Source organism: Callithrix jacchus, chromosome 13, assembly GCF_049354715.1.
Source record: "Callithrix jacchus isolate 240 chromosome 13, calJac240_pri, whole genome shotgun sequence".
In the NCBI taxonomy this organism is placed as follows: Eukaryota; Metazoa; Chordata; class Mammalia; order Primates; family Cebidae; genus Callithrix; species Callithrix jacchus.
The window spans coordinates 57,124,942-57,152,325 of NC_133514.1; the positions used below are offsets into that span (position 1 = coordinate 57,124,942).

The 27,384-nt window shown below is 40.3% G+C and overlaps 1 protein-coding gene across 20 annotated transcripts in view; it reads left to right on the forward strand.

Annotated features, from left to right (window-relative positions):
- The window catches only part of L3MBTL4 (L3MBTL histone methyl-lysine binding protein 4), a 464,367-nt gene that overhangs the window by 376,156 nt on the left and 60,827 nt on the right, over positions 1-27,384 (forward strand). For 2 of the 20 annotated variants that reach the window (XM_078347785.1, XM_078347786.1), the window contains one exon: positions 885-27,341. The exons of 17 other annotated variants lie outside the window; for them this stretch is intronic. In XM_078347785.1, coding sequence (XP_078203911.1) covers positions 885-913 — 29 coding nt within the window. In that variant the 3' untranslated portion in view covers positions 914-27,341. Of the gene's footprint in view, positions 1-884; positions 27,342-27,384 lie in introns of those variants that run through there. One more of the 20 variants, XM_078347784.1, reaches the window with a different exon arrangement.

Below are 27,384 nucleotides of genomic sequence, written 5' to 3' on the forward strand. Positions count from 1 at the left end.
CACAGAAAACAGAGACACTCAATAGAGTGTCAGACACACTCAACAGAGATGGGACTGAATCCTATCTATATTTGTATATACAGACCTAACGGCAGTTATTCAATAATTGTTTACAGTATGTAGTTGACTGTAATTAGTAAAGATTTGGTTCTGTAATGGATTTGTGCAGGATTTCTCAATCCCAATGCTACAGACATTTTGGGCCAAATAATTCTTCATTATTGGAGCAGGATATATAGCAGCATCCCTGGTTTCTACCCATTAGATGCCAGAAGCGACCTTACCCCAAGATGTGACAACCAAAAGTACCTCTGGACATTGCTGAGTGTCTCCAGGATGAAGGGGACAAAATTGCCTCTGGTTGAAAGACCACTGGTTTAGAGGAAACCTTTAATGTGATCTCATGTGCTGAAATTTTTAAAGTTTATTGTATTGATTTGCACAGGAAAAAACAATGAACTACAACTCATAAAACTTTGCAGGATATATTTCTGATAAGTAAGACTCCAAGTATTTTTAAATTTCTTTCTGTATCCTTCTGGCCTTTTGAAATTTCTCATGTTTCCAACTATATATGCATTACTTTTATAAGTTAAAAGGGAGATGCTAATGTTTAATAGTTGAAAATGATTTTTTGAAGATGCACAATTTTTTCTGATATCCTGACATTCCTAATAATCATAATACTTGAACTAATGAGCACTGTTATTTTTATTATTATAAGTTTTATTTTGTTATCTAATTTTTCAGAAACATTTATTTAGTATTTCAATTAGCAGTATCATAATCTACTATTAATTCTAGTTCTTGGTAGGGATACATACTCATTGGTTAGGCAGGCACTGGAATTTAATCTCAAAGACATTTCATCCTTTTTTCGAAAGGCAGAAGCTTATCCAGCAATCCAGCATAAAGTGACTTTGAGATGACCACATTTGTCAAGTGTCGCTATGAGAGGCTTAGGGCCCAGGAAACATGAAGGAAGAGGGTATGTGTGTATGTGTGTGCATAGTGCATTAATAAATTCACCAGCATACTTAATTTTTTTTATGTCTATTTTTTTTTCTTTTTTTTTAATTGCATTTTAAGTTTTGGGGTACATGTGCAGAACGTGCAAGATAGTTGCATAGGTACACACATGGCAGTGTGTTCTGCTGCCTTCCTCCCTTCACCCACATTTGGCATTTCTCCCCAGGCTATCCCTCCCCAGCTCCCCCCCACAGCTGTCCCTCCCCTATTCCCCCCAATAGACCCCAGTGTGTAGTACTCCCTTCCCTGTGCCCATGTGTTCTCATTTTTCATCATCCACCTATGAGTGAGAATATGCGGTATTTCATCTTCTGTTCTTTTGTCAGTTTGCTGAGAATGATGTTCTCCAGATTCATCCATGTCCCTCCAAAGGACACGAACTCATCATTTTTGATTGCTGCATAATATTCCATGATGTATATGTGCCACATTTTCCCAGTCCAGTCTATCATTGATGGGAATTTGGGTTGGTTCCGGGTCTTCGCTATTGTAAACCGTGCTGCAATGAACATTTGTGTGCATGTGTCCTTATAGTAGAACGATTTATAGTCCTTTGGATATATACCCAGTAATGGGATTGCTGGGTCAAATGGAATTTCTATTTCTAAGGCCTTGAGGAATTGCCACACTGTCTTCCACAATGGTTGAACTAATTTACACTCCCACCAATGGTGTAAAAGTGTTCCTATTTCTCCACATTCTCTCCAGCATCTGTTGTCTCCAGATTGTTTAATGATCGCCATTCTAACTGGCGTGAGAATACTTAATTTTTAAAATATCAGTCCACTAAGGAATCTGCAAAACTCCAAATAAAAGAATTATTCAAAAGAAAGGATCTAGGACACTCTTTCTTTACCCTTTCATTTACTTTGACTTAAATTGGGGGAAACTCAAAAAGTGAAGTCTTTCTTTTAGCACAGACATTCAGAAAGGGAGCGGGGTGAACAGTCCTTAAACAATCTGTGGGAAGATAAAGAGCCAACCCTAGCATTAAAATGTGGGTGGAGCAGAGTATTTTTTTTTTAAAGCAAGGGGAACTTTTCTTATTTTTCCTTCAGTGTTTTAATCACAGGAAATCTTAGATACTATTAGTCAGCTCAGGCTGCCAAGACAGAATAGCATAGACTGGGTGGCTCTAACAACAGAAATTTACTTCTCACAGTTATGGAGGCTAGAAGTTCAGGATCACAGTTTTGGCCGGGTAGGTTTGATTCTGGGGCATCAACTCTTGACTTGTAGATGACTGCCAACTGTCTGTGTGCTCCTGTGACCTCTTCTTTGTTTCTGCATGCATAGATCTGGGGGAGGGAGGATTGGCAAAGAGTGGGGCGTGGAGAGAGAGAGAGAGAGTAGGTGCTCTGTGGTGTCTCTTCTTATAAGGGCAATAATGCTATCATGAGGGCCTCACCTTTATGACTCCATATAACCATAATTTCCTTCCCAAATCCCCATCTGCAAAATCCATAGGGGTTAAGATTTCATCATATGAATTTTGGGGGAACACAGACATTCAGTCCATAATACCTAATTAATGGTGACATGCAAAAATAGATGATAAAATTGCTAATTATTTATGAGGCAGAGACCATCAAAAGTTCTCTCTTGAATAATATTTGCAGTTCAGTGGAACGTAAGCATTGTTGTTGTTGTTGTTGATTTTTTTCTGTTAGGTGCCTCCTCACATTGCTGCACTGTACTTCTTATCAGATATGTCACTCTCACCCATCAATGTTGCTGTCTTTTACTAGGATCACCAAGTCAGGTTAACAGTGAAAACATGATCAAGAAATTGATTTCTAGTATCCTCTAGAATATTTTTCTGGTGTCTCTGTTAAAAATTTGTCCAGGTAAGTTATTTCTATCTACATCAATATTGGTTAAATCTCATTGTGACATAAATATTCAATCAGTATCCCTGCCCTTCTTCTCCCTCTGTCATTAAACTAGAACATTACACAGATACTTCCCACTCCTTCTTTATCCATTTATCTTAACCTGTTCCAAAGTATTAATTCTCCTGTCTGTGCGTGCAAGTGTTATTTCAGAGTTATTTCAGCCCCTCATCCTCTCTCCAAGTTATCCTGTCAACTTCTTTCTTCCCAGTGCCAACTATTCCTCAGGAGCCTACTCTTCCTTTTATTTCCCTGTTCAGAGCAACTGGCACTTTAATACATTAGCTAAACATTTGTGCTCTCCTCACCTGGGAGATTACTAGAGAGTTGGGGGAGCAGGGGCAGATGGAGATGAGTAGCACACTGAGATTGCTGGAGAACTAAGTATTCCCTAATATTTATTATTAAGCCTCCCCTCTATGATTTCAAATGTCATTATGCAGAAGAATAGAGTAAAATTTTCTGAACCATAATCCTTTAAGCCTGTGTTAGCAGAGGCTACAGTTGTTGCAGTTGTGTTGGCTATAGTTACAGATTTGTGTGCTGCCAGTTATCTGTTTGCATACTACAAGCAAAATACTTCACCTGTTACAGATGTCAGCCTAATTTAACCTGAGATTTACAGAAACCAAATTTCTAGTCTTGCATTATACTTCCAAGGGAAGTGCCCTGCACAGATGTCTGTGTAGAATATGATGGCTGTATTTCAGTGAATTTCTCCACTGCAAGAATGAGATGCTTCTTGCAAGAAGATTCTGGAAGATACTGGAATAGGAAGCACTAGGAATCCTTCTCCAAACTACACTGGCAGAATTTGTTTGATGTAATTGTTTTGGAATTCTGGAGTCTTGGAGTCTATCAAAGCCTTGCAACTTCCAGAGAAAGGCTTGCTTGGACAATAAATAGTGGTTAACGTGGTAAACTGCAGTTCCTTTCAGTCATTCCACTTCTTATCTTAGCACAATAGTAGTTACCCATTTCACATTTCCACCCCTGTGGCAGGCAGGTATGCATGAGTTCCTGGAGCAGTTTACACACAGTTTGTGGGAGAAAGGGTAGGTAAAAAGTGTCTTGTCCTCCAAATATCTGGGATCTGTGCTCTGACTGCTGATTGCTGCTTCTGATCACAGAAGTGCAAAGAAGTGGTGAGTATTTATTGTTGCACCTTCCCTCATTGTTGCAAGCCCCATCCCTCCAGCTAAAGTGACTCTCAGAGAATAAAAAAAGGCCAGTGCACTTTTATTTTTGACCCCTTTCCCCTCATTTTTCTCTTTTCCTCTTTTGGGATCAGACATTAAAGACTAAAATATCCAAAAGCAACCATGTGTATGGAGAAGTTAGAAAATGGCTTTGTAAGCACAGGGAAAGGTGCAGGCAGGAAAGACCTAAGAAGACCTTCTGTTTATACTTCAGGGTAATCGTTGGCACAGATTGCCTACAACAGTCAAACAACAGCAATTTTAAATACAAAAATAGCAAACTCTGGGGAAGGATCTGATTTCCAGAGTCACCACATTATTAGATTTAAATGCTCAGTTTTCAACAAGAAATCACAAAGCTTACAAAAAACAGGAAAGTTTGGCTCATTCAAAGGAATAAAAATAAGTCAACAAGAAAATATGCCTGAAAAAGAACCTGATGAGATTTCTACCAGACAGTCTAAAGTAACCATCTTGGAGATGTTCAAAGTAAAGGAAGATGTAGAGAAATTCAAGAGAACAATATATTAATGAAATGGAAATATCAATAGAAAAATACAAAACCTAAAAAGAAACCACAAAGAAATTCTGAAGCTGAAAAGCACAATAGCTGACGTGAAAATTTTACTAGAGGGATTCAAAGGGAGATTTGAGGAGGAGAAAAGAGAACAGCAAACTTGAAGATAGGAGAGTAGCATTATTGAGTCTGAGGAAGAGAAAGAAAAACGTTGAAGAAAAGTAAACAGAGTCTAAGGAGCCTGTAGGACACCATCAAGAAATTCAGCTTATTTATTATGAGAATTTCGGAAGATGAAAGACAGAAAAGGGTATAGAGAATGTTTAAAGAAATAATGGCTGGGAATTTCCAAAATTAGTAAAATACATGAATATAAACATCCAAGAAGCTCAATGAACTCTAAGATAAACTAAGAGATCCGAACTGAAACACATCATAATTATACTTCCAAAAGTCAGAGAATATTGAAAGCAGCTCATCATATACAGGAATTCTTAAGCTTATCTTCAAATTTCTCATCAGAAATCTTGGTGACCAGAGATAATGGGCCAATATACAGTGCTAAGAAAAACAAAAATATTGTCAACCAAGAATTTTTTGTCTTTCAAAAGTGAGAAATTAAAACATTCCCTTATAAACAAAACTGAGGGAGTTCATAACCACAGAACCTGCCCTGGAAGAGATGTTCAAAGAAGTTCTGCACATTGAAATGAAAAGACACTAAAGAGTGATTCAAAGCCATGTGAAGAAATAAAGATCTCAATAAAGGTAAATACATTAGACAATTATAATAGCTAGTATTATAACAATGGTTTGTAACTTTGTATTTTTCATAATTTAAGAGACTATGACTTTAAAATAAGTATTAGTTTATGGTTTTGGGCATACAGTCTATAAAGATATAATTTTGTAACATCAACAACCAAAAGGGTAGGAGCAGAGTTTTTGTGTGCCATCAAACTTAAGCCAATATAAATTTAAATTAGAGTGCTGTAACGTTAGTAATCCCATGGCAACCACAAAGAAAACAGCTGTAGAATATACGCAAAAGAAAGTGGAAAAAGGTTTTTTATAACATTTCATTACAAAAAATCAACTAAACATTAATAAGAGTAGTATAGGAAGTAGGAAAACAAAACTATAAGTCATATAAAAAACTAATAGCAAGATGATATAAATCTCTAATTAATCATAAGTAATGATTTTAGATGTAAACAGAGTAAACTCTCCTGTCAAAAGACAGACATTGGCAGAATAGGTTTAAAATAAACAAACAAAAAATATGGGATCAAATTACATCCTTTTTTCAAAAGATTGACTTTAGATCCAAAGACACGAGAGATTAAAAATAAAAAGATGGAAAAGATATGCCATGCAAATAGTCACCAAAAGAGAGGAGAGGTAGCTATACTAATACTGAAAAAAAAAAATGGATCACAAAAGGTTACGATAGGCAAAGAAATTATATATTAATAAAATATTTAATAATGCAAAAGGATGTAACAATTATAAACGTTTATGCACCTAATAACAGATCATCAAAATTTATGAAGCAAAAACTGAAAGAATGGAATGGAGAAGTAGACAATTACACGATAATCAATAATGGATAGACCAACCATACATACATAAGGAAATAGAGGACTTAATGAGAACAAGGAACCAGCTATCTAACAGACATATATAGGACACTACCCAACAGCGGCATGTACAGTATTCTTAAGTGCACAAGAAACATTCTCCAGGACAGAACATGCATTAGGCCACAAATTAAGTCAAAATGAGGTATATACATACCATGGAATATTTTTCAGCCTAAAAAAGGAAGGCAATTTGGACATATGTTATAAAATGGATGAACTGTGAGGTGAGATAAGCCAGTAATAAAAAGACAAATACTCTGTGATTCCATTCATATGAGGTACTTAGAATAGTCAAAAGCACAGAGACAGAAAGTAGAATGGGGCTTGTCAGGGCTGGGAGAGGTGAGAATGGAGAGTTGTTTACTGGGTCAGAATTTGAGTTTAACACGTTGAAGAGTTCTAGAGATGGATGGCAGTGATGGCTGCATAACATTATGGATGTATATAATATCACTGAACTATACACTTTAAATGGTTAAGAAGATAAATATTGTGTGTATTTTACCATAATACAAAAATACGATAAAAACCAAGTCAACAGAACAGTACGAAGGACCCATGTGCTGATTACAAGCCCCCTCAATCACCAAGCCCCCACAATCACCAACTCCTGGTTAGTTCTGCCCCGTCTATACCCCTGCTTGTATTATGTTGATGCAGATTGTGTGTGTGTGTGTGTGTGTGTGTAACACGTTTCATGAAAATAAAGGTTCCATTCAGTGATATAAAACAACACATCACAATGCTTTTCTGCACATAACTTGTTAGTTAGTTTTTTAATTATTATATTTTATTTTAAGTTCCGGGATACATGTGCAGGGCCTGCAGGTTTGTTACATAGGTAAATGTGTGCCATGGTGGTTTGCTGCACCTATCATCTCAACACCTAGGTACTAAACCGTGTTGGTGCAGATTTTAACCTTACATCATTTTATTCATAAACAATTACATATGTAACTCTAAGAAAAGCATTATTTTTAGCATAACCACAAAATATCATTATCCAACCAATAAAATTAATAATAATTTCTAAACATTACCATCTAAACTTCCTGTTATCTAATAAATGGCATTTTTTCACTTTGAATTAGGATCCAAATATGATTCACACTATGATTACCTGACTATGCTATGTGTCTCTCAAGTCTCTTTTAATCTGTAGTTTCTCCTCCATTTATTTCTCTTTTGCACGATATCTGCTGAAGACACTGGAGTTTATTTTTTAGTTGCTTTTTAAAGTAGAAGAAGAATAAATAGATGAATTAATAGATGGTTTTAGCCCGACATCTCCCAGCCACTGTAACACTTTCCCTTTCCCTCTGCTGTGTTCCTTGCTGTGTATCATTGGGATTATATGTCACCCTGTTCCTTCCTCTAGGCAGGGGCCCTTAGGGCCAGCAGCTGTAGCTTACTCATTTCTAGATCCCCAGTAGCGGTGACTGCTAAACATTTTCCTGGTAAAATACAGTCAGACATTCCTGCACTAGTGGAACTCAGTGACCCAACACAGAAACTGAGTGGGTCTGGGAAGAAGGTTTGTTTGTGTGGGACTTGTGGGTAAGTGGTTTTCATCCAGCAAGGTGGGTTGTGGGAGAATCAGAGTGTGTTCCTGTGGCAAGAGGGAAGGATTTTGTGTGTGGAAATTAGAAAACGTTCCCAAGGTAGCTTGATCCCCACCCTCACAGAGTGCTGAATCACGTCAGTTCTCCACCCCTCACTCTATCTAGGTCCTCTCCTTGGTGACTTTTCGGTTCTTTTCTTGAAAATACCAGTTTAACTGGAGACTCAGGTGGAGGGGCTGGACACAGTGTCTCATGCCTGTAATCCTAGCACTTGGGGGCTGAGGTGGGCAGATCATGAGGTCAGGAGATCAAGACCATCCTGGCTAACACGGTGAAACCCTGTTTCTACTAAAAATACAAAAAATTAGCCAGGCATGATGGCACGCACCTGCAGCCTCAGCTACTTCAGAGGCTGAGGCAGGAGAATCGCTTGAACCCAGGTGGAGGCAGTTGCAGTGAGCTGAGGTCATGCCACTGCACTCCAGCCTGGCAACAGAGAGAGACTCCCTCTGAAAGAAAGAAACAGAGAGAGAGAGAGAAAGAAAGAGAGAGAGAAAGGAAAGTGGGGGGGGGAGGGAAGGGAGGGGAGGAAAGGGGCAGGGGGTGGAGAACTTCCCTAGTGGGTACCATCCACGCAATGCAGGTGACCATTACTCTAAAAGCTCAGGCTTCATCACTGTGCAATGTATCTGTAACAAAACTGTACTTGTGCCTCCTAAATCTATGAAATTTAAAAAAGAAAAGAAACATGAATCTGATTTGCTTTGGCCACCAGATGTCTGTAGAAAGGCACACAGAGGTGTGAGATAACACTTTCCATTTTTCCATTTGCCCTTCCTCTCTTATTCCTCTGCCATCCCCCATGAAGACATGCTGGGGCTGACCTGTTGAAAAATGAGCCCTGTGAAGCCGAGTCAGCTGTCTTGGTCATCCCAGCCAAGGCCATGTCCCCTCTGCTCAGCCAACCACTATCCAACAGACATGTGAATGGGCCCTGCTGAAATCAGAACTGATCAGCCCACTTGAGTCTAATCATCCACCCACAGATGGGTGAACTAAGTAAATACTTCTTTTTAAAAAAAAATGAGATGCTGATGGTCCCTGAATTTCTCAAGAGGCAAAGAATGTTCCTGCCTAGCAACTTATAAATGTTCAGAAGCTAGATGGGCACGGAGAAGTAGCACCTTATGTATATTCTCTGCCTATCCGCAATAAGGTGAAAGAAGGCATTTATCTTCTCTGCAACCAGAAAACCTATAACCCAAATGCACAAGAACACGGTTCACCATTCTGCTGTGCTTATCAGCAGCAGATATATCAGCTCACAAAATCCCCTTTGAAATAGAAACTAAAATCATGCTCAATGATCACTCTACTCCCATGGGGGATGAGGAAGAGGAACAGAAATCAGGACAAGAGCTGGGTTTAGAACTTGGATCACATGTGGCTTTTCTCAATGATCACAAACCCCAGCCTGCTAATAAGTAATAATTGGATTTATTAAGTATTTTATGGTGCAGTCTAGCCAGAGAGCATCTATAAAATGGAAACATGGAACCAGCTTAGTAAAGGGAAAGATGAAATTGTAGAATTAATTAGTTTGTTAGTGCCTTGAGTATTTCATAACAATAAGCTTATTGCATTTATAAAGGAGAAAACTCTGGGTTTAATTTAGCTGCCTGGTTGTTTATAACCTGTTGTGCAATTTCAGTATGTTTCATCTTCGTATGCCTGTTTTAAAATATTTTACTTCATTATTGTAAGAAGTTTTTAAATGCAATGAAACTTCAAGCCAGAAAAAACTTAGAGAATTAATGAAATGGGGAGTAGAGAAAAATGGAGATAGCATTAAGCTAAATACAAAGAAAAAATGGAAACAAATTTTTTTATTTGACAGAATTCAAAGTGGTGGGGGAAGGTAGAAGCAAATGCATTGGACCTGCTTAGATAAGATCTTAGTTTACAGGCTTATCTGAAACTTTGGAATCGAAATGATCATTTTTCTTTTCTTCCTTTTCCGTGTCCTCTCTGCAATGCACTTCCAGTGGTACTAACTGATGTTAAAAATCAGGTTAGTCTGAGAAGGCTGGTCCCCTAAACAAAAAAGTAAAGAGTATTACCTTCCTCCCTTGAAGAGTCTCTTCATTGGCCGGGTGCAGTGGCTCGTACCTGTAATCCCATAACTTTGGAAGGTTGAGGCAGGTGGATCACCTGAGGTCGGGAGTTCAAGACCATCCTGACCAGCATGATGAAACTCCATCTCCACTAAAAATATAAAAAGTAGCTGGGCATGATGGCAGGCACCTGTACTCCCAGCTACTCGGGAAGCTAAGGCAGGAGAATCACTTGAACCCAAGAGGCAGAGATTGCAGTGGTCAGCCAAAATTGTGCCACTGCTCTCCAGCCTGGGCCACAGAGTGAGACCCCATTTCAAAAAAGTAAAATAAAATGAAATAAAATAAAATAGTGTCTTTATGAAAATAAACCTAATACTTCGCTTGTTTAGTAAAGTAATGCAAATTACCTAATGATAAAGTCAGAAGATGTATATACGTATATGTTCCTGCTATCTTTCCTTTCACAATCTAATTCTCCCAGACTAGGATTTTTGCTAGCTATTTGTTCTATCACCCAGAATTTTTGAGAAGGATGAAAATCTTATTATTGATTTTTGGTTAGGTAATACATGCACTTGGTGCAAAATTCAAAAGGTATAAAGGTATACAGTAAAAAATAAGTTCCCTCCCTGTACCTGAACCTGATCCTTAGCCTTCAGTTTCACCCCTTGGAATAATACTGTATCCTTTTCTTGTGTGTCTCTCCAAAAATATGTTCTGTTTATTTAAATGTATGTGTGTATGTGAATTTACACAAGTGATGGCATACCACATATATTGCTAAATAGTTTCCTCATGTCCTTTAGCAATAAAATCCAACCAGCAGTTCTCATCAGCACAGATGAATCTGTCCTGCTTTTTCTACCACATGGAGCTGCACACTGTAAGTGACTAGTCCCTGCCCATGGTCACCTGGGTGATTTTCAATGTTCGCTATAAAGGAGGCTTTAAAGTATCCTCTATAGGTGTCAGCTTGACTGGAAAATGAAAAGTGTCTTCTGTGCTTGTCACTCATGCTTGTGAGAAACTACTGTACGTGAATCTGTGAATCTATCCTATTCTAATCCTTTTCAGCATCTCCCCAGCTACCATTACTTGTTCATTTTCCAAATGAACTTTATTATCAGATTTTCTGGTACAACTTTTTTTCATTACAGTTGGTTCATTTTGAGATTGCAATAAATTTATGATTTAACTTTTAATTTTACCCCTTATGAACTTAAGCATAATAAGCTGCTCCCATACTCAGATGTTTCCTGTCCTGTAATTGCATTTAAAGTCTTCCTTCGTGTAGACCTTGCACCCTTCTTTTGAAGTTAATTCCTAAGCACTTTATCATTTGTATTGCTACAATAGATGGAAGTATTTCTTCCTTGATGTCCTCCACCTAAGATTGTTTGTATGGAAAGGCTGTATATTTCTGTCTATTAATTTTGGTCCTGCCACTGTAATCTCTTCTTATTTGTAATGGTTTTCATTTAATTATTTGGGTTTCCAAGGAAATAAACACGTTACCTACAAATAATTGTCATTTTACCTATTGAAAGTTGTTTTATTCCAATTTTCCCCTAACTGAAATACCTTAATGACTTTAGGACAGTATATTTAAGCATCCTCCCTGGCAGACAGGGTCAGGGTCCCCTGCGACGGCAGGTAACTGTGTCTCCTGTGTGTGACCAACAGGAACCCCGTACTGCCTTTACTGAACTCTACTTTTGCTTTTATTTTAGTTTTATTGGTTGTTCTTTTATTTGCTGATAAAAATTACAGTAATTCAATTCTCATATTTGTTTAGTATTAAAGAACAATGGGTGGGAGCTGGTCATGGCTTCAGTGACTTCAACTTTCACTTCTTAGGTTTCCTTACAAATTCTGTTTAACATTCAGAGGAAGCAAAATAAGTCACAGCAGTTTAAAATTACCCAGTTTAAAGGGCATGGAGTATTATTTTAATATTGAGTCTATTTTACTATAGTCTCATTATCAGAAAACTGGTAATCTTGTGGAGAACCAAATTAATTCTTTTTTTTTTTTTTCTATGACTTAATTCAGTGGTTACTCCAGTATCACAATGCTGCTAAGTCTCGTTAGGATAAACGCTATTTATGAACTCCCATTCACAGTTGCTACAAAGAGAATAAAATATGTAGGAATACATTACAAGGGACGTGAAGGACCTCTTCAAGCAAAACTACAAACCACTGCTCAAGGAAATGAGAGAGGACACAAACAAATGGAAAAAAAAATTCCATGCTCATGGATAGGAAGAATTAATATTGTGAAAATGGCCATACAGCCCAAACTAATTTATAGACTCAACGCTACTCCCATAAAGCTGCTATTGACTTTCTTTGCAGAGTTAGAAAAAATACTTTAAATTTCATATGAAAAAAAAAAGAGACCAGTCCTAAGCAATAGGCAAGACAGTCTTAAGCAAAAGAACAAAGCTGGAAGCATCATGCTACCCAACTTCAAACTATACTACAAGATTATAGTAACCAAAACAGCATGGAACTGGTACTGGCACCAAAACAGATGTATAGACCAATGGAACAGAACAAAGACCTCAGAAATAAGACCGCACATCTACAACCATTTGATCTTTGACAAACCTGACAAAACAAGCAATGAGGAAAGGATTCTCTTTTTAATTAATGGTGCTGGGGAAACTGTCTAGTCACATGCAGAACACAGAAACAGGACCCCTTCATTACAGCTTATGCAAAATTAACTCTAGATGGATTAAAGACTTAAATGTAAAGCCCAAAACCATAAAAACCCTAGAAGAAAGCCTAGGAAATACCATTCAGGACATAGGCATGGGCAAAGACTTCATGACTAAAACACCAAAAGCAATTGCAGCAAAGGCCAAAATTGACAAATAGGATCTAATCAAACTAAAGATCTTCTGCACAGCAAAAGAAAATATCATCAGAGTGAATAGGCAACCTACAGAATGGGAGAAAAAATTTGCAACCTACTCATCTGACAAGGGTCTAATATCCAGAATCTACAAGGAACTTGAGCAAATTTACAAGAAAAAAAAACAACCCCATCAAAAAGGGGGCAAAGGATATGAACAGACACTTCTCAAAAGAAAACATTTATGTGGCCAACAAACATATGAAAAAAGCTTATCATTACTGGTCGTTAGAGAGATGTGAATCAAAACCACATTGAGATACCATCTCACGCCAGGTAGAATGGTGATCATTTAAAAATCAGAAAACAACAGATGCTGGAGAGGCTGTGGAGAAATCGGAATGCTTTGATGGGAGTGTAAATTAGTTCAACCATTGTGGAAGACAGTGTGGCAATTCCTCAAGGATCTAGAACCAGAAATACATTTGACCCAGCAATCCCATTACTGGGTATATACCCAAATAATTATAAATCATTTGACTGTAAAGACACATGCACATGTATGTTTATTGCAGCATTATTTACAATAGCAAAAACTTGGAGCCAACCCAAATGCCTATTAATGGTAGACTGGATAAAGAAAATGTGGCACATATTTACCATGGAATACTGCACAACCATAAAAAAGAATGAGTTCATGTCTTTTGTAGGGACATGGATGAAGCTGGAAGCTATCATTCTTAGCAAACTAACACAGGAACGAAAAAGCAAACACCGCATACTCTCACTCATAAGTGGGAGTTGAACAATCAGAACACGTGGACACAGGGAGGGGAACATCACACACTGGGGCCCATTAGGGGGTGGTGTCAAGGGAATTAGAGTATTAGGACAAATACCTAATGCATGTGGGGCTTAAAACCCAGATGACGGGTTGATGGGTACAGCAAACCACCATGGCACGTGTATACCTGTGTAACAAACCTGCGTGTTCTACACATGTATTCCAGAACTAAAAGTAAAAACAGACAAGCAAACAAACAGAACCCAAGCTGTTTTACTGATGAGCGGACATGCAAGTTAATTTAAGACTCCTGGTTGCAAGAATATTAATAATCTAGGTTTTATTGTTGTTAAATTTAACATAATGTGAGGAAAATTAATGCAATAAATTATAGATTTGATCTTAGGTGAGGAGCCAATTCATTATAGGACCTTTGGCAAACTATTTAACCTCTCAACTTTGATATTTTCAACTTATGAGTGTGACTATTAAACATTTAATAATAAAGTAAATGTTAATTAATATTCAACCCCTTATGTTTGTAATCATACTCTCAGTCACTATATTATGAGTCCTCACTAAACAGTCCATAGTGTTGATAATACTGCTCACTGTGGTTATTCTGATCCTCACGTGACATCTTAGTTGGGGAAACTGCGTAGGTGTTCATGACTTCTTCCTTAGCACTTTGGCAGATGAAAGGAGTGCCTGGGATTAAAACCCACAGCCACAGGTTTGTAATTAGCTGCTCTTGAGCTCACCGTAAGTTCATCAGACTGTCTCCTGCAGTTTATTGTCTACCACTTTCTCAGGAAGATGGTAAAGATTAACTCTTACCTCTTGCTAAAGTCATTGCAAATTGGAAATGTTGAATAATATAAATGCAAGTTGAGCTCCTGGAGATAAGACACTGCCATTGTAAAACACAGCGATTATATTGTAAAATATTTTAACTAAGGAAAATAGCCTCATTTGAAATAATGGTCAAAAGGGGCACCAACCTAAATTTTCTTTAAATTCAATATCCAAGACTTTTCTTCTCTTTTAATCTAGCACACCAGTATTTGTCTTTTGTTCTAACCATACTTTGTTATGATGTAATATATATATTAGATAAAATTTTGCTCTTGTTACCCAGGCTGGAGTGCAGTGGCACAATCTCAGCTCAGTGCAACCTCTGCCTCCTGGGTTCAAGCGATTCTCCTGACTCAGACTCCAAGTAGCTGGGATTACAGGCATGTACCACCATGACTGGCTAATTTCTGTAATTTTAGAAGAGACAGATTTCACCATGTTGGCCAGGCTGGTCTCAAACTCCTGACCTCAGGTGATCCACCCACCTCAGCCTCCCAAAGTGCTGGGATTACAGGCGTGAACTACCATGCCCAACCCTATTTTTATATTTCTAAGGCTAAAAGAATGTTCTTTGCAGAAAGAGTCAATGGGAGGAAAAGACACATGAGAGAAGTCAGTCATATGATGAATCTGCCAGTTTACTGAGTTCTTGTTCACCTGCAGCTGACTTAATTTAAGTGGTAATGTATGACCAACATTTTTTATCCTAACAGCCATGAGACAGATAGAAGCAAAATATTCACTAACATTCACTAACGGGTACTGGTCCATGACCTGTTAGGAACCAGGCTGCTCAGCGGGAGGTGAGCAGCAGGTGGGTGAGCATTACGCCTGAGCTCTGCCTCCTGTCAGATCAGCAGTGCCGTTAGATTCTCATAGGAGCGCTAACCCTATTGTGAACTGCACATGCAAGGGATCTAGATTGCACACTCCATATGGGACTCTAACTAATGCCTGATTATCTGAGGTGGAGCAGTTTATCCCAAAACCATCCCTGACCCAAGCCTCTGTCTGTGGAAAAATTGTCTTCCACCAATCTGGTCCCTGGGGCCAAAAAGACTGAGAACCGCTGTTTTACAATATAGAGCAGCATTACTGAAATTAATCAGCAATACGAAACTACACATAGTTAAGGTTTGGAAGAGTTAAACAAAGTGAATGTAAAACTGAAATATATCCACACACAATTGCATTAACCAGTCACTGGTAGCATGAAAAGGCATAAGCATGTCTGAAGGTTAGAATTCATTTTGAAAAGATGAGACGAAGCTTGATTTTCATTTGATGTGGTGAAGTCTGTAGGGTTTGGGGCCAGTGGATGCGCTGTCTGAATTTAGAGACCTCTCAAAGGAGAGGCAGAGGTGACTCTTTTAACCAAAAAGAGAGTGGCTTTAGATCTTTTTGTCACATTTACCTGGGTGATCAATGAATGCTTAGCTCTGTGTTCCTGTTCTGGAATGTTCTTTTACCAGGATTATGTCTTGTTTTGTTTTTACCAGATCCAGGAACCTTGTTTTCTCATGCTCTCTGCAAAATGGTAATTTTACTGAGGCATTTGGAGGCATCCTATCAGTATGATCTCCCTGAGGGAGAGAGGAGGTGCTTATGGGAAGTCACCAGTAAATGGGGAAAAGAAAAGAAGCCACTTGGAAGAGAGGGATATAAATTATTTTTAAACACCCTCTGTGATTATTTAGCTAAATACAGGAGGCGTAATGAACTTTATTTTCAAGTATGTGACCTTTTCACAACCATAAACTGCATACCAGAATGTGCAGTGGTTTTAATTAACCATCCTGTTGTGTGAAACCAAAAACCAGACTGAATATGAGGGTTTTTTAAATACCCATTGATTTGAGTACTTAGAAAAAAGAATCATTGTAAGCAACATTCTGCAACTGAATTTATCCCTGTCTTTTTACTTTTAACTATAATTAGAGAAAAAATATAAATTACACTATTTGATTTCATTTCTTAGTTTAGAAAAATAAGTATGATTAGCACGAATTAATTAGCAGAGGCACTATTTATGTAACAGTGTCTTTCAGATAGTGCACCTTGAGGGGGAAAAGTAGGCAGTTTGCATGTTCTGTGGGCTTTAGTAACTATGATTTAGCAAATCAATATCCGGGAATGTATAAGGAAATAAAAAGGACAGATTCATCTTGCTGTATTTGCAGCCTTGAAAAGCCATTTATGTAAATATAAATGTTGTATTTGTACTGTAGTACAAAGCTGTAAAAAATGGGCTCCTCAGTCACTGTTTTTGAGTGACAGTAAGACGAGGAAAACCAGGAAATCACCACGTGTGTTGTGATTATTAACGCCATACAAAATATGCCTGGATACGCCCTCATTTTAAGAAATTCCAATAGATGACCATCCAAACTTCAATATGCATAAGTGAGAATAGTTGTGAACATGACAAAAGAATGCTGTCAAAGAAGTAATAAGGCCTCTGCGGTGGCTCATACCTGTAATCCCAGCACTTTGGGAGGCCAAAACGGGCAGATCACCTGAGGTCAGGAGTTTGAGACCAACCTGGCCAACACAGTGAAACCCCTGTCTCTACTGAAAATAAAAAAATTAGCGAGGCTTGGTGGTGGGCGCCTGTAATCCCAGCTACTCGGGAGGTTGAGGCAGGAGAATCGCTTGAACCTGAGAAGTGGAGGGCAGTGAGCCAAGATCACACCATTGTACTTCAGCCTGGGCAACAAGAGCAAAACTCCGTCTCAAGAAAAAAAAAAGGATTAAGAAGTAACTTAAAGCAAGGTAGTGAAAATTATCAGTTTTATATAAATGATAAATAGAGAGTTCATTTGAAAATCTATGTTACATAGGGACAAAAAATAGGACCTTATTAAGAAGATGTGGATTTATAGACAACTTTTCAAGGGCACATCTACTGTGTGAAGTGGGAGTACCTTTATTTTTAATCTTGGTAGGACTTTTTCCAGTGTGGGAAAAACAATCAAAGAAGTCACACAGTCAGGTTTTTAAAAGGAGACTAACAGACTAGTAAAAATTACGTAAAATGCCTCTTCCAGGCAACTTCAATTGTTTACCACCCCCTCCCCTTCTTTTTTAGTGTTTCCCACAGTGTCCTGCATGGTGCTTATCAAAAAGGATACTTAATAAATGCTTGTGGCAGGTTGAATTATTTGATCCTGATTTATTTATTTTTATTTACATTTCATAGAAAGCCAAATTACTCCACAGAAAATTTGCCATGTATGTCTGCATTTTCCACTGGAATCTTCTTCATTGTGTTAAAAAGAAAGAAAAGCTGGCTCACTATCTGTAGATTTTTACTTTTCCATTTGAGTTTTAAGGACTATTAAATAAGTAGGACTTTCTTTTATCTTTCCACATGTCATGAATCAGTACACTCAGATGCAAAGATCATTTTCCACTTTTCTTATCTTTTCCAGTTTTATTGTCATCTCCAAAGCTAACGAGAGCCTCTGCTCCGTCTATTCTCTGCTACAGAAGTCAGTATGTCTAACCACATAAATGATTTCTTTTAAACTCTTAGCATAGCCACACCTTTACTGGGAAGGAGCAGGAACCAACCCCCAGGGAGCGACCTCACTGTATTGAGCTCTGCCCTCCTGCCAGGCTCACTGTTCATCCTGGGGCCTTGCATCTATAATCTCATTTATCCTCACAGCATCCCACAGGCCCTTGTGTTACCAGTGAGTAACCAGAGGCCTAATGGGATTAAGAAATTGACGCAAGGTCAGGAGGCTAGAAAGTGAGGGTGGGAAGAGTCCAACCCATACCTCCAGTATGACAAGGAGGCAGCGATCTTAACCACTGCCTGAGGACTAGAGCAGCACCTCTGCCTTTGTACAGAAAGCACAAGTACCTACATAGTGATACTTCTTGATATATAAAAGTAAAAAAGAAAACATTTTGAAATGTATAAACTCTGGATTTCACTCCTGCCTCACTTGTGGCTGGGTGACCCTAAACCAAATCACTTAACCTTTGTGCCTTAATTTTTGCAAATCAACAACAAATTAAAATATCCACCTTACAGAGATGTTATTGGGATTTGATGTGATAATCCTTATAAAAGCAAGCAAGTAGCACTATGCTTGGCACACAGGTGGATGACGAAGCTGTAAAGACTGATTTTTAAAGGCCTTTTGAGCAGTGCTAAATTAGAGCATCAACTATAATCTGCTGGCATTGAGAATTCACTGAATGTGTATAAACTTGTCCTGAAGGTACATGATCAGATTTGTGTTGTTGAAAAAATGAATTTAAAAGCATTGTGGAGGCTGTAATGAGTGGGAGCAAAATCAGAAATAAGGTACATGGTCAGAGGCTTCCCTGAGGTCCAGGCAAAAGGAGACGCAGGTTTGAGCAGAGCGGTGGTCATAGACACAGAGGCACAGCCCCATGGATATGGCAGAAGGGGAGTTAAAGACAATGAGCTGCTGCTTGAAGATAAGGAAATGAAGCGGTTACACATGACCTCGTAACAGCAGCTGGGCAGATGGTGAATATGGTGATGCTATTAGCCACAAAGAAGAAATACTTGAGGAGAAATAGATTGTACGGTGAAGATCATGAGTTTAACTTGAGAAAGGCTGAATTTTAGATTGCCCACCAAAAACCATGGAGAAGAATGTTTATGAGAAATTGGCCCATGGTACAGAAGTTACATCTGAGATGTAGACCAGCATTTGGGATTAATACAGAGAATGGCGGAGGATGCCTGGTAGTACATGACTATCAGCAGCATCACCATCGTACCGGCGCTCCCAGCAGTGCTCAGCACATCTTTATGGCAGGAGGGTGAGGAGGTAGAAGGGCAGGACTACAGAGGGTGTCCAATGCCTGAAGAGAAAGAGCCTAGGAGAGGAGGGAGGCAGGGGAGGCAGGAAGAGCTGGCCAGGAGGCTGAGAAACCACCTCCCAGGAGAACCGGGACTAGAGGTGCGCCTTGCTATGGCTTCTATTCTCAACTTACCTCTGTTTGTCTATGTTGAAAAAGATTTAACAGAAACCCTAAAGATCAGTGTCTTCCCTTTTGTTCACACCTCTCGAATAGTCTGAATGCTGCTATTTAGTCACTTCCTTGCAGGGAGGGCCGCAAAAGGCAGTTGTCGCACTGGAGAGCAGTGCCTGTTGCAGGTTACAAAGGGGACAGGGCGGCACGCCACGGTGCTTCCAACAGACTGTGTCTGGAAATAAGTGACTCACAGTCTTAACTCTTTGTCTCCTTCGGTCTATTTTCCCATTGTCCTTTTCTGAATTTCTTCACCAAGCTTTATTCAACCCTTCAGATATACTCACTGGCAGTGTCTCCCACAGCTACATGGAAATACACCGAAAAAAGGGAAAAAAAAATGTTTTACCATGCTCTGCATTTCAATGAGGACTCTTGGGTTCAAGATGTGCCTTAGACCCTGCAGAACTCCTTCCCAGTCTCAGCCTACAGCAGGTGGGCTCCACTGTCCTCGTGGGCTGACCCTACTGTTAAGGTCCCCACTGACCACCTCATTGCAAAACCCGTGGACTGTGTCCAGGGCTTCACTTACTTGACCATAGAAAACTGTTGGGCCCCATAAGACCATTCCCACCTTCTTGAAATCTACTCTGGCTTTGCAGACATCATCCTAGACTCAGTTTTCTCCCGTCTGGCCTCTCCTTATTTCTCAGGTTCCTTTGCTGCCTCCTCTTTCTCTATCTGACTTCAAATATTCCATGGAGCTCTCTTCTCTCCCAGACTCTGAGTGATCTCACTCAGTCTTATGGCTAACGGCTTCCAAAGTTCTGTCTCCAGCTTCTATCCCCACCTTGACCTTCCTCTGCTTAGTGAACACATCCACCCCAGATATTTGAAACTAGTCCAAACCAAATTTATTATCCTGTCTTCCAAGCCTAGATTAGAAAATGGCTCCACCATCTAACCAATTGCCCAAGCCAGAAACCTGGGAGCGTCCTTGACTCCTCTCCTTCACAAATCACCTATATCCAATTAGAGACCAAACCTATTGATTTTGCCTCTGAAGTCTCCTCTCCCTCTCTGCTTTTGCAGCCTAGTGCAGACCACGAGACTCTGTCACACTTTGACTACAGGACTGTGTCCCCTTATCTGCTCTTCCTGCCGCTCTGCTTACTTCCCTCCATCTTACTCTCCTTGTTGCAGTTAAAGCGATCTTTCAAATCTAATCATGGCACTGAATGCTGAAATCCCTGCAGCAGCCTGTCCGGCAGCATCAGAATAACCAACTTTCCAGGACCTTCGTGACCTGGTCCTTGCTCACCTCTCCAGTGCCATCTGTCTCTTCTGCCGGCCCTCTTAACCTCTTGCCTTTCCACATGCTGTTTACTCTTTCCAGAACCTGCTTTCCCCCTTCTCACCTCTTCCCTCTTTAGTCTGAATCATTCCTAGCTTTCCTCCCTTTCTCCTCACAATAGGAAAGGGAGCTTTGCTGGTTAATCTTAGAAATCCTATAATCCTATACTTCTCCCATCATAGCATTTGTTAGACTCTGTTTTAACTGTTTATTTAACTGTCTCTCCTATAGATTGTGAGTTCCATGAGGGCAGAGACCATGTGTGTCTTGTTCCTCCCTATATCTTCAGTGCCTAACTTAGTGTCTGGCACACAGTAGGTATTCAAGACACTTCTCTTGAATGAAAAATGTAGCTTGGCAACACAGAGATGGACAAGAAGACATGCCTCCTATCCAAGGACATGAACTTTTAAGAAAAAAAACAGTAATAATTATCACATCACAAGTAGAAAAATACATGATCCAAATTTGCACAGAAAAGGGAGTGGCTGACTTTGTCTGAAAGACGTGAGTTGATCTTTAAAAGTGTGAGGAGTCAATATGACATTCATCTTTGGACTTAGCTCTGCTACTAATTAGCGTTTCATCTTGGGTGAATCAACCTGACTTCTCTGAATTTTAATTTCATTCTCTACTAAAGTGGCGATAATACCTCACTTTACAAAACCATAGGGAGGATTAAATAGACTAATTTAAATGACATATACAAAGCCTGGCACCTCGTAGATGCTCCATAGATAGTAGCTGTTTTATCATTTGATTGAATTTCATTTACACAATGCTTCTTGAACTAAGGCACCTGAAGACGAACGAGGCAAAAAGAATAAGTTCCTTGAATGTGACTAAAATTACAACTTCAGCTGGGTCAACATGAGGGAGTTTCTAAACTACAGACTAATATATAATTTATTGTTTGCCTCCATTAAACTGTAATGAACTATTGAGAACCAAGGGGAGAGTCCTTACCAAAAAAATCTTCTTTTACCACAACCTAGGGAATTATTTGCACTGTTGCCTTCGTGCTTGGAGTAACTTACTAGCTCTGGGTCATCTTTATTCATCCGGATATTGACTCTACGTAATATCACATAATAAGCTTTCACCTCATCAGCCTAGTATTCTAAGGGAGGTATACTTTAAAGATATAAAATCTGGCTGTCTGTGCAACAGCAAAAATGTGTTTGAAGGCGCTGGCAATGAATATAATTCTGATCAAAAGCTCTAGGTAATATCCATGCATCTCACTTTATTTCCTTGGGGAAACACTCATGCACTATAAGCCTATTCTTTATGATGTCGATGATTAATAAGAGATAACATCATGACATTTTTATCAACCACTTTCACATCACTTTCAGGATGCCAACAAGTTGATTTCAGTTAGTTTGGGGTCCCTGAGATAATGTTAAGTCATTAATTAACTTGCGTAGCCTGAGGCGTCTTTGCTGGAATCTTGCTGCTGTCTCTTACTGAGCTATTCAGAATCTTTGATTGCTTCCAGAACTTAATTCTTTCAGAGCACAGACATGTCAGTGGTTTGACATTTCCTAAAAATTATCTAGTTATCTAAGAAGTAATGCTACTGTTTAGATATTCAGAAGTCATTTGCTTACGAGAAGAACCAATTCCAACTGGCCCTCAGAATTCAGAGTAGAGCGGAAATGGTAGGGTAGAGCAGAAATAGTAGGGCTTTCCCTGTTTTCGAACATTTAAAGAATCGCATTGCATGCTCACAACATGTGGAACATATCTGACTTCTGGATAGAGTTCATTCCACTAAAGTCTTCAGTACACAGTCAGTGGTAATGGCCATTCTAGAATCTACCAGGCTTTCCATGAGTAGGAGAAAAGGTTTGGTCCTTCTGAAGAGAAGTCCTTCACTTCAGAACTTCTCATGATTCCAGCCTGTGCAGTGGGGCTGAGCCCTGCAGAATCACCAGTGCAGCCTTTGCTTACGTGCACATGCTCAAGCCTCATGTAACAGACCGACTCTGGAAACGGAGCCAAATATAGGTATATTTTTCACTTCCAGGGGCGATTTAGACAAACAGGTATGGTTGGCAATCACTGTCCTTTGCGTGGGCAGCCTTGGTTTGACTTTCCAGCTTTCTCTCCAGCGGCACTCAGGACTCTGCCCCCTTGGTCACTTGCACATCCCCATCTTCCTGGTGTCACCTGTACTGTGAGCCTCCTCTTCCTCTCTACTGAAATCCAGAGCATTTCTTAAAATGGTGGCTCTTATACCTTACTGTGCATAAGAAAAACCCTGGAACAGCTGAAAAAGTTGTGTTTCCAGCTTTCCCTGCCCTAGAGGTTCCAATTCATTGGGGCCGGGATAGGGTCCGGACAGGACATGGTTTGTAAGCTCTTCGGTCAACTCCGAGGCAATCGTGGCTCCGCTCTGAAAACAACTGCTTTATGCCTTTCTCAGTACAACTTTCCCAAATCCAGCTCTCAGAATTAATTGCTTTCATGCTCTGGTTTCTTGTCAGAACAAAGAAATCTTTGACCTTTAGGAAAAGTCCCATGGAAAGGGACAGTTGTGAGTTTGTAACCAAACTTTTTAAGGCCTTGCTTAGGTAGGGCTAAATTAAAAGTGAAAAAAAAAAAATTTATTTTAAACTAAGTGCTCTTTTCCTCTGGTCAGAGCACTTCTCTCGTCCCACTGGTGTGCACTCTCTGCATGATATTATGGGCTGTGACCCAGGGGTCTGTCTCCGTAGTTAACAGGCAGTCCTCAAGGGCAGGAACCATGCTATCCTCGTTTTTGTGTTCCTGATCTTAATTCAGTGTCTGGCACAATTCAGAAAATTATGTCAAATAGACAGTAGTGTTTTATGACATAAAATGTATTTATAATTTAAAATTACAGTGTAAAATCTAGAAAAAGTAAATATTCCACAGCTGCTGCTCTGTGACTCACTGTCAGTGTCAAGAGGAGACTGTTTTCTTCTCGATTTGGGGCAGCTGCAATACCAACTCCTTTCATGCTGTCACTGCTCGAGAAGTGTCTCCAATCAGCAGCAGGCCCAGACTGTCCACTCTCATTTCAACTGCATTTAAATCTATTTTGCATGTTTCTTTCAGAATCAGCTTTTGAAATCTTTTTCCAAGAAGAAAACAATGCAGTCTTCTACTGGCGATACTGAATGCTTGTGGTCATTTTCTTTTTGCTTTCTGCCAGGTTTCTGTCTGTCATGGGCAGAACCAGCATCCTGTGAAGAGTGTTGTGTTCACCTGATGCCCACAGACTCCAGGGAGACAGTGGGCTTTACACATGAGCTCACAGGGGCCATTACCACCCGCTCTGCTCTGGGCCTCAGCTCTGCCCTGGGGTGTGGGGTGTCAGGAGGCCGTGGTACCCCTGGCCTGGCTTCTTCTTCATGCCCCTTCCTCCACAGGCTCCCTCTCCACAGGGGCCTTTCTCTGCCTGCTGCATCCCTGCCCTCTGCCCACTGTTGACTGTTCACTCTTGAGGTCTCCATTTAGCTATTATCCTCACCAGGAAAACTTCCCGATCCTCCTAAAACCGAGTCAGGGCCTCCCATGTTCTATTTGTTTATCATACGTATTGTAGACTTAGCAAATCATGTTATCAATAAAATTGCCTGTTTGCCAGGCATGTGGAGTGGGATAATGGACTTTGGAGACTCAGAGGGGGAGTGGGAATAAGGGATAAGGGATATTGGGCATAATGTACACTACTCATTGTGTCTCTTTGCACAGAGACTGAGCTATGTGCCCTCATAGGCCACAAAGGTGTCTGCAGTTTCATTCCTATGAAGAATATTTGAGTTAAAAGATGCCGAACTAGTCCCTGTGAAACAATCAAAGGATAAAAAGGCATGCCCCTTCCCCACAGATTGCTTTCAAAGAAATTAGCGCCATAATCACACAGGCAAGATTACACAAATCGGAGCCAAACAGTACCTAAGGAGTGACCATTGTGATGGGTGCCCTGCAATTTGCAGCATGAAGTTCGAAATTCCAGCCATCTCTCAATGCCCACCTCTATCTGACCCCTTCCAAAGACTCCACCCGTGCCCCTACTGCTCCCCTAGAAAAGTCCTTCTTTCTAAACACATGGTATGTTCCTTGCCCTCCAGATAAACCATGCTAATCCCACTTCCACACCTTTCAAGCAGTGAGGCCCCACCTGGAATATTCCCCTTGCTTTGTCTCCTGACATGCCCTGTCCTGTAGGGGGTAGGGGGGGTGGGCCTGCCCTGACCACCCAGCCAAGAGTTCGTCTTCTTCAGCAGTTACAGGACACTCAGTAGAGACTACACCAAGTTGTGATGAATTTTTATGTAAGTGCTTTCTCCCCTCAAGGACCACAGTTTACGTCTTTTAAAATTCCCAGTGCTCAGTGCAGAGAGTACTAGCTCAACAAATATTTGGAGATGGTAGTCGCTTCTGGTTGGAGAAGTCAATGAAGATTCCTAAAGGATGCAGCATAAAGGAAGTGTCATTCTAGATCCCCCAATGGCTCCTGGGACCTAGAACTACAAGTTTCACGTTTTTGGCATTGTGGTGAGAAGAGCCTCTGGGTTTAGGTCTTATCTCTGGATGGCCTCTGAGTGCTGACCATGGCTGGCCATCCACCCGCCCCTTCTTCTTGGACTCCTTAACTCAGTTTGATTACTGGGAGCCCTCTCATTTCTCCAGACATAATGTCTTCTCTACACAGTCCCTCTGGGGGATATCATCTAATCCATGGCCTCAGTTAGCAGTGTTTGTGCAGAATACTTTGAAATCTTCTTGGGTCTTCAGCCCTCATCTCTCTCCTGAGCTCCTAACTCACAAATTCAGCCTCTTGCTAAATACTCCATTTGTATGACCCTCATCATCTTTCCTTCCCGCAAACTTCCCCTTCCTCCCTGATCTCTGGGTCAGTAAAGGCATCCCTTCATATTCACCCACTTCAGTCCACTCCTACTGTAACTGCCTGAATCTAAGCCACCAGGATTTCTCACTTGATTGCTATAAGGGCCAGTCCTCCCACTCATCCTGTTTCCACCTATGCCCTGTCTAACTAATCCTTTCTTCACAGTGCACGCCAAAGTGACATTTTTGAAAGTCATATATAATCAAATTATATTTCCGCTTGAGGCTCACCAAAGTTTCCCCAATATTCTTGGAGTAAGGTCAAGTTTTCCTAACAAAACCCTTCGTAGTCTATTCCCTTCTAGCCTCCTCTTCCCCTGCTCACCATCTCCTCTGCTCCCCACCCCACTCTGAGCCCCAGCCATGTGGACCCTCTGTGCTGTTGCCTTAGTCCTCCAGGCACCTCTCACCTCTGGCCTTGGATCACGTACACACCTGCCCCTTGCTTTGCCATCCCCTGCTAATCAAGATTTGGATTCCAGCACAGACTTTACTTACCCTGTAGCCTTCTCTAACCTCATGATCTGGATGGGTCACCCTTTTCTCCTCTGCCTGAGCAGCCTCTATTTCTCCTCCCCAGGATCTTACCATTCTATATCGTAGTTGCTTGCGTAATTGTGTGCTCAGTAACAATTGGCCTACAGGATGGATGATTAGATGATCTGTTTACTGAAAGGGCAGCTTCTCTGAAAATCAGCTTCTTCAAAGAAGAAGGCCTACATTCTAGAGAATTCATCAATGGTACATGAGATTTTCAGAGATGATAGAGAAACACAACAAAGCATTTTGCTTTAAGGATACATAATGTTTGTGTAACCATTATCTTTATATGGCACCTTTCAAACTCAGTTTTGTCCCAATAGCCCCATATGAAGCAGAAGCAGCAGAAAATATTGACTTTCATTTACCAAAGAGAAAATCGAGGCCCAAAGTAATGAAGTATTTGGCTAAAGGTCATATTGGGCTTTTGGCCTTCAACTGGAAGAAAAGTCTTCTCATTGCCAGCCACAAGCCTCCACAGACCACTTCCCAGGCTGCCAGCTCTCAATCTGGCTATAAGGAAATGGAGAGACTTTCCTCTCTACCAGGAGAGAAGGAGAAGGTAACAAGAGAAGGAGAAAAATAGTTGAGAACGCATGTCACGAGAAAAGAACAAATATCAGATCATTCCGTTTTTTCACTCAGTCATTCAGCAAATACTTCTGGTTGCCTAATACGTGCCAGAGCTGAGGATCATCGTAGACAAAATTAGAAGCTATGTCTGCCTCGTGTGTACAGTAGGAAAGGCAGACTAATCCAAAACATGGCAAATCAGGCAAAATTCGAAATGCGAGAAGACCTCTGAAAGGCAGGCATATGCAGCACTTCAAGAGCAGACAGCAGGGACATTGGACCAGTCAGGGAGGGCCGAGGACACACTTAGGAACTGTAGGTGTTCACTGGGCAAGGGTGGGGCTGGGGCTGCCCAGGGTATGGGCAGAGTGAGAAGATGGGGAGAGACCATGAGCAGAAATCTGTGAATGTCTTGGAAGTTGAAGGATCAGAAGAAGAGCACAGCAACTCATCATCATGGAAAAGTGAAGGAAGTATTTAACTGAAAGTTTTTTACACATTGCATTCTGAGTCAGCCCAAGAGTGTTTCCAGCCAATTGTAGCTGACAAGTGAGGGGAAGAACAAGGCAATGCAGGAAGCTAGAAGGAGAGAGAGCTGGCACGGAGATGAA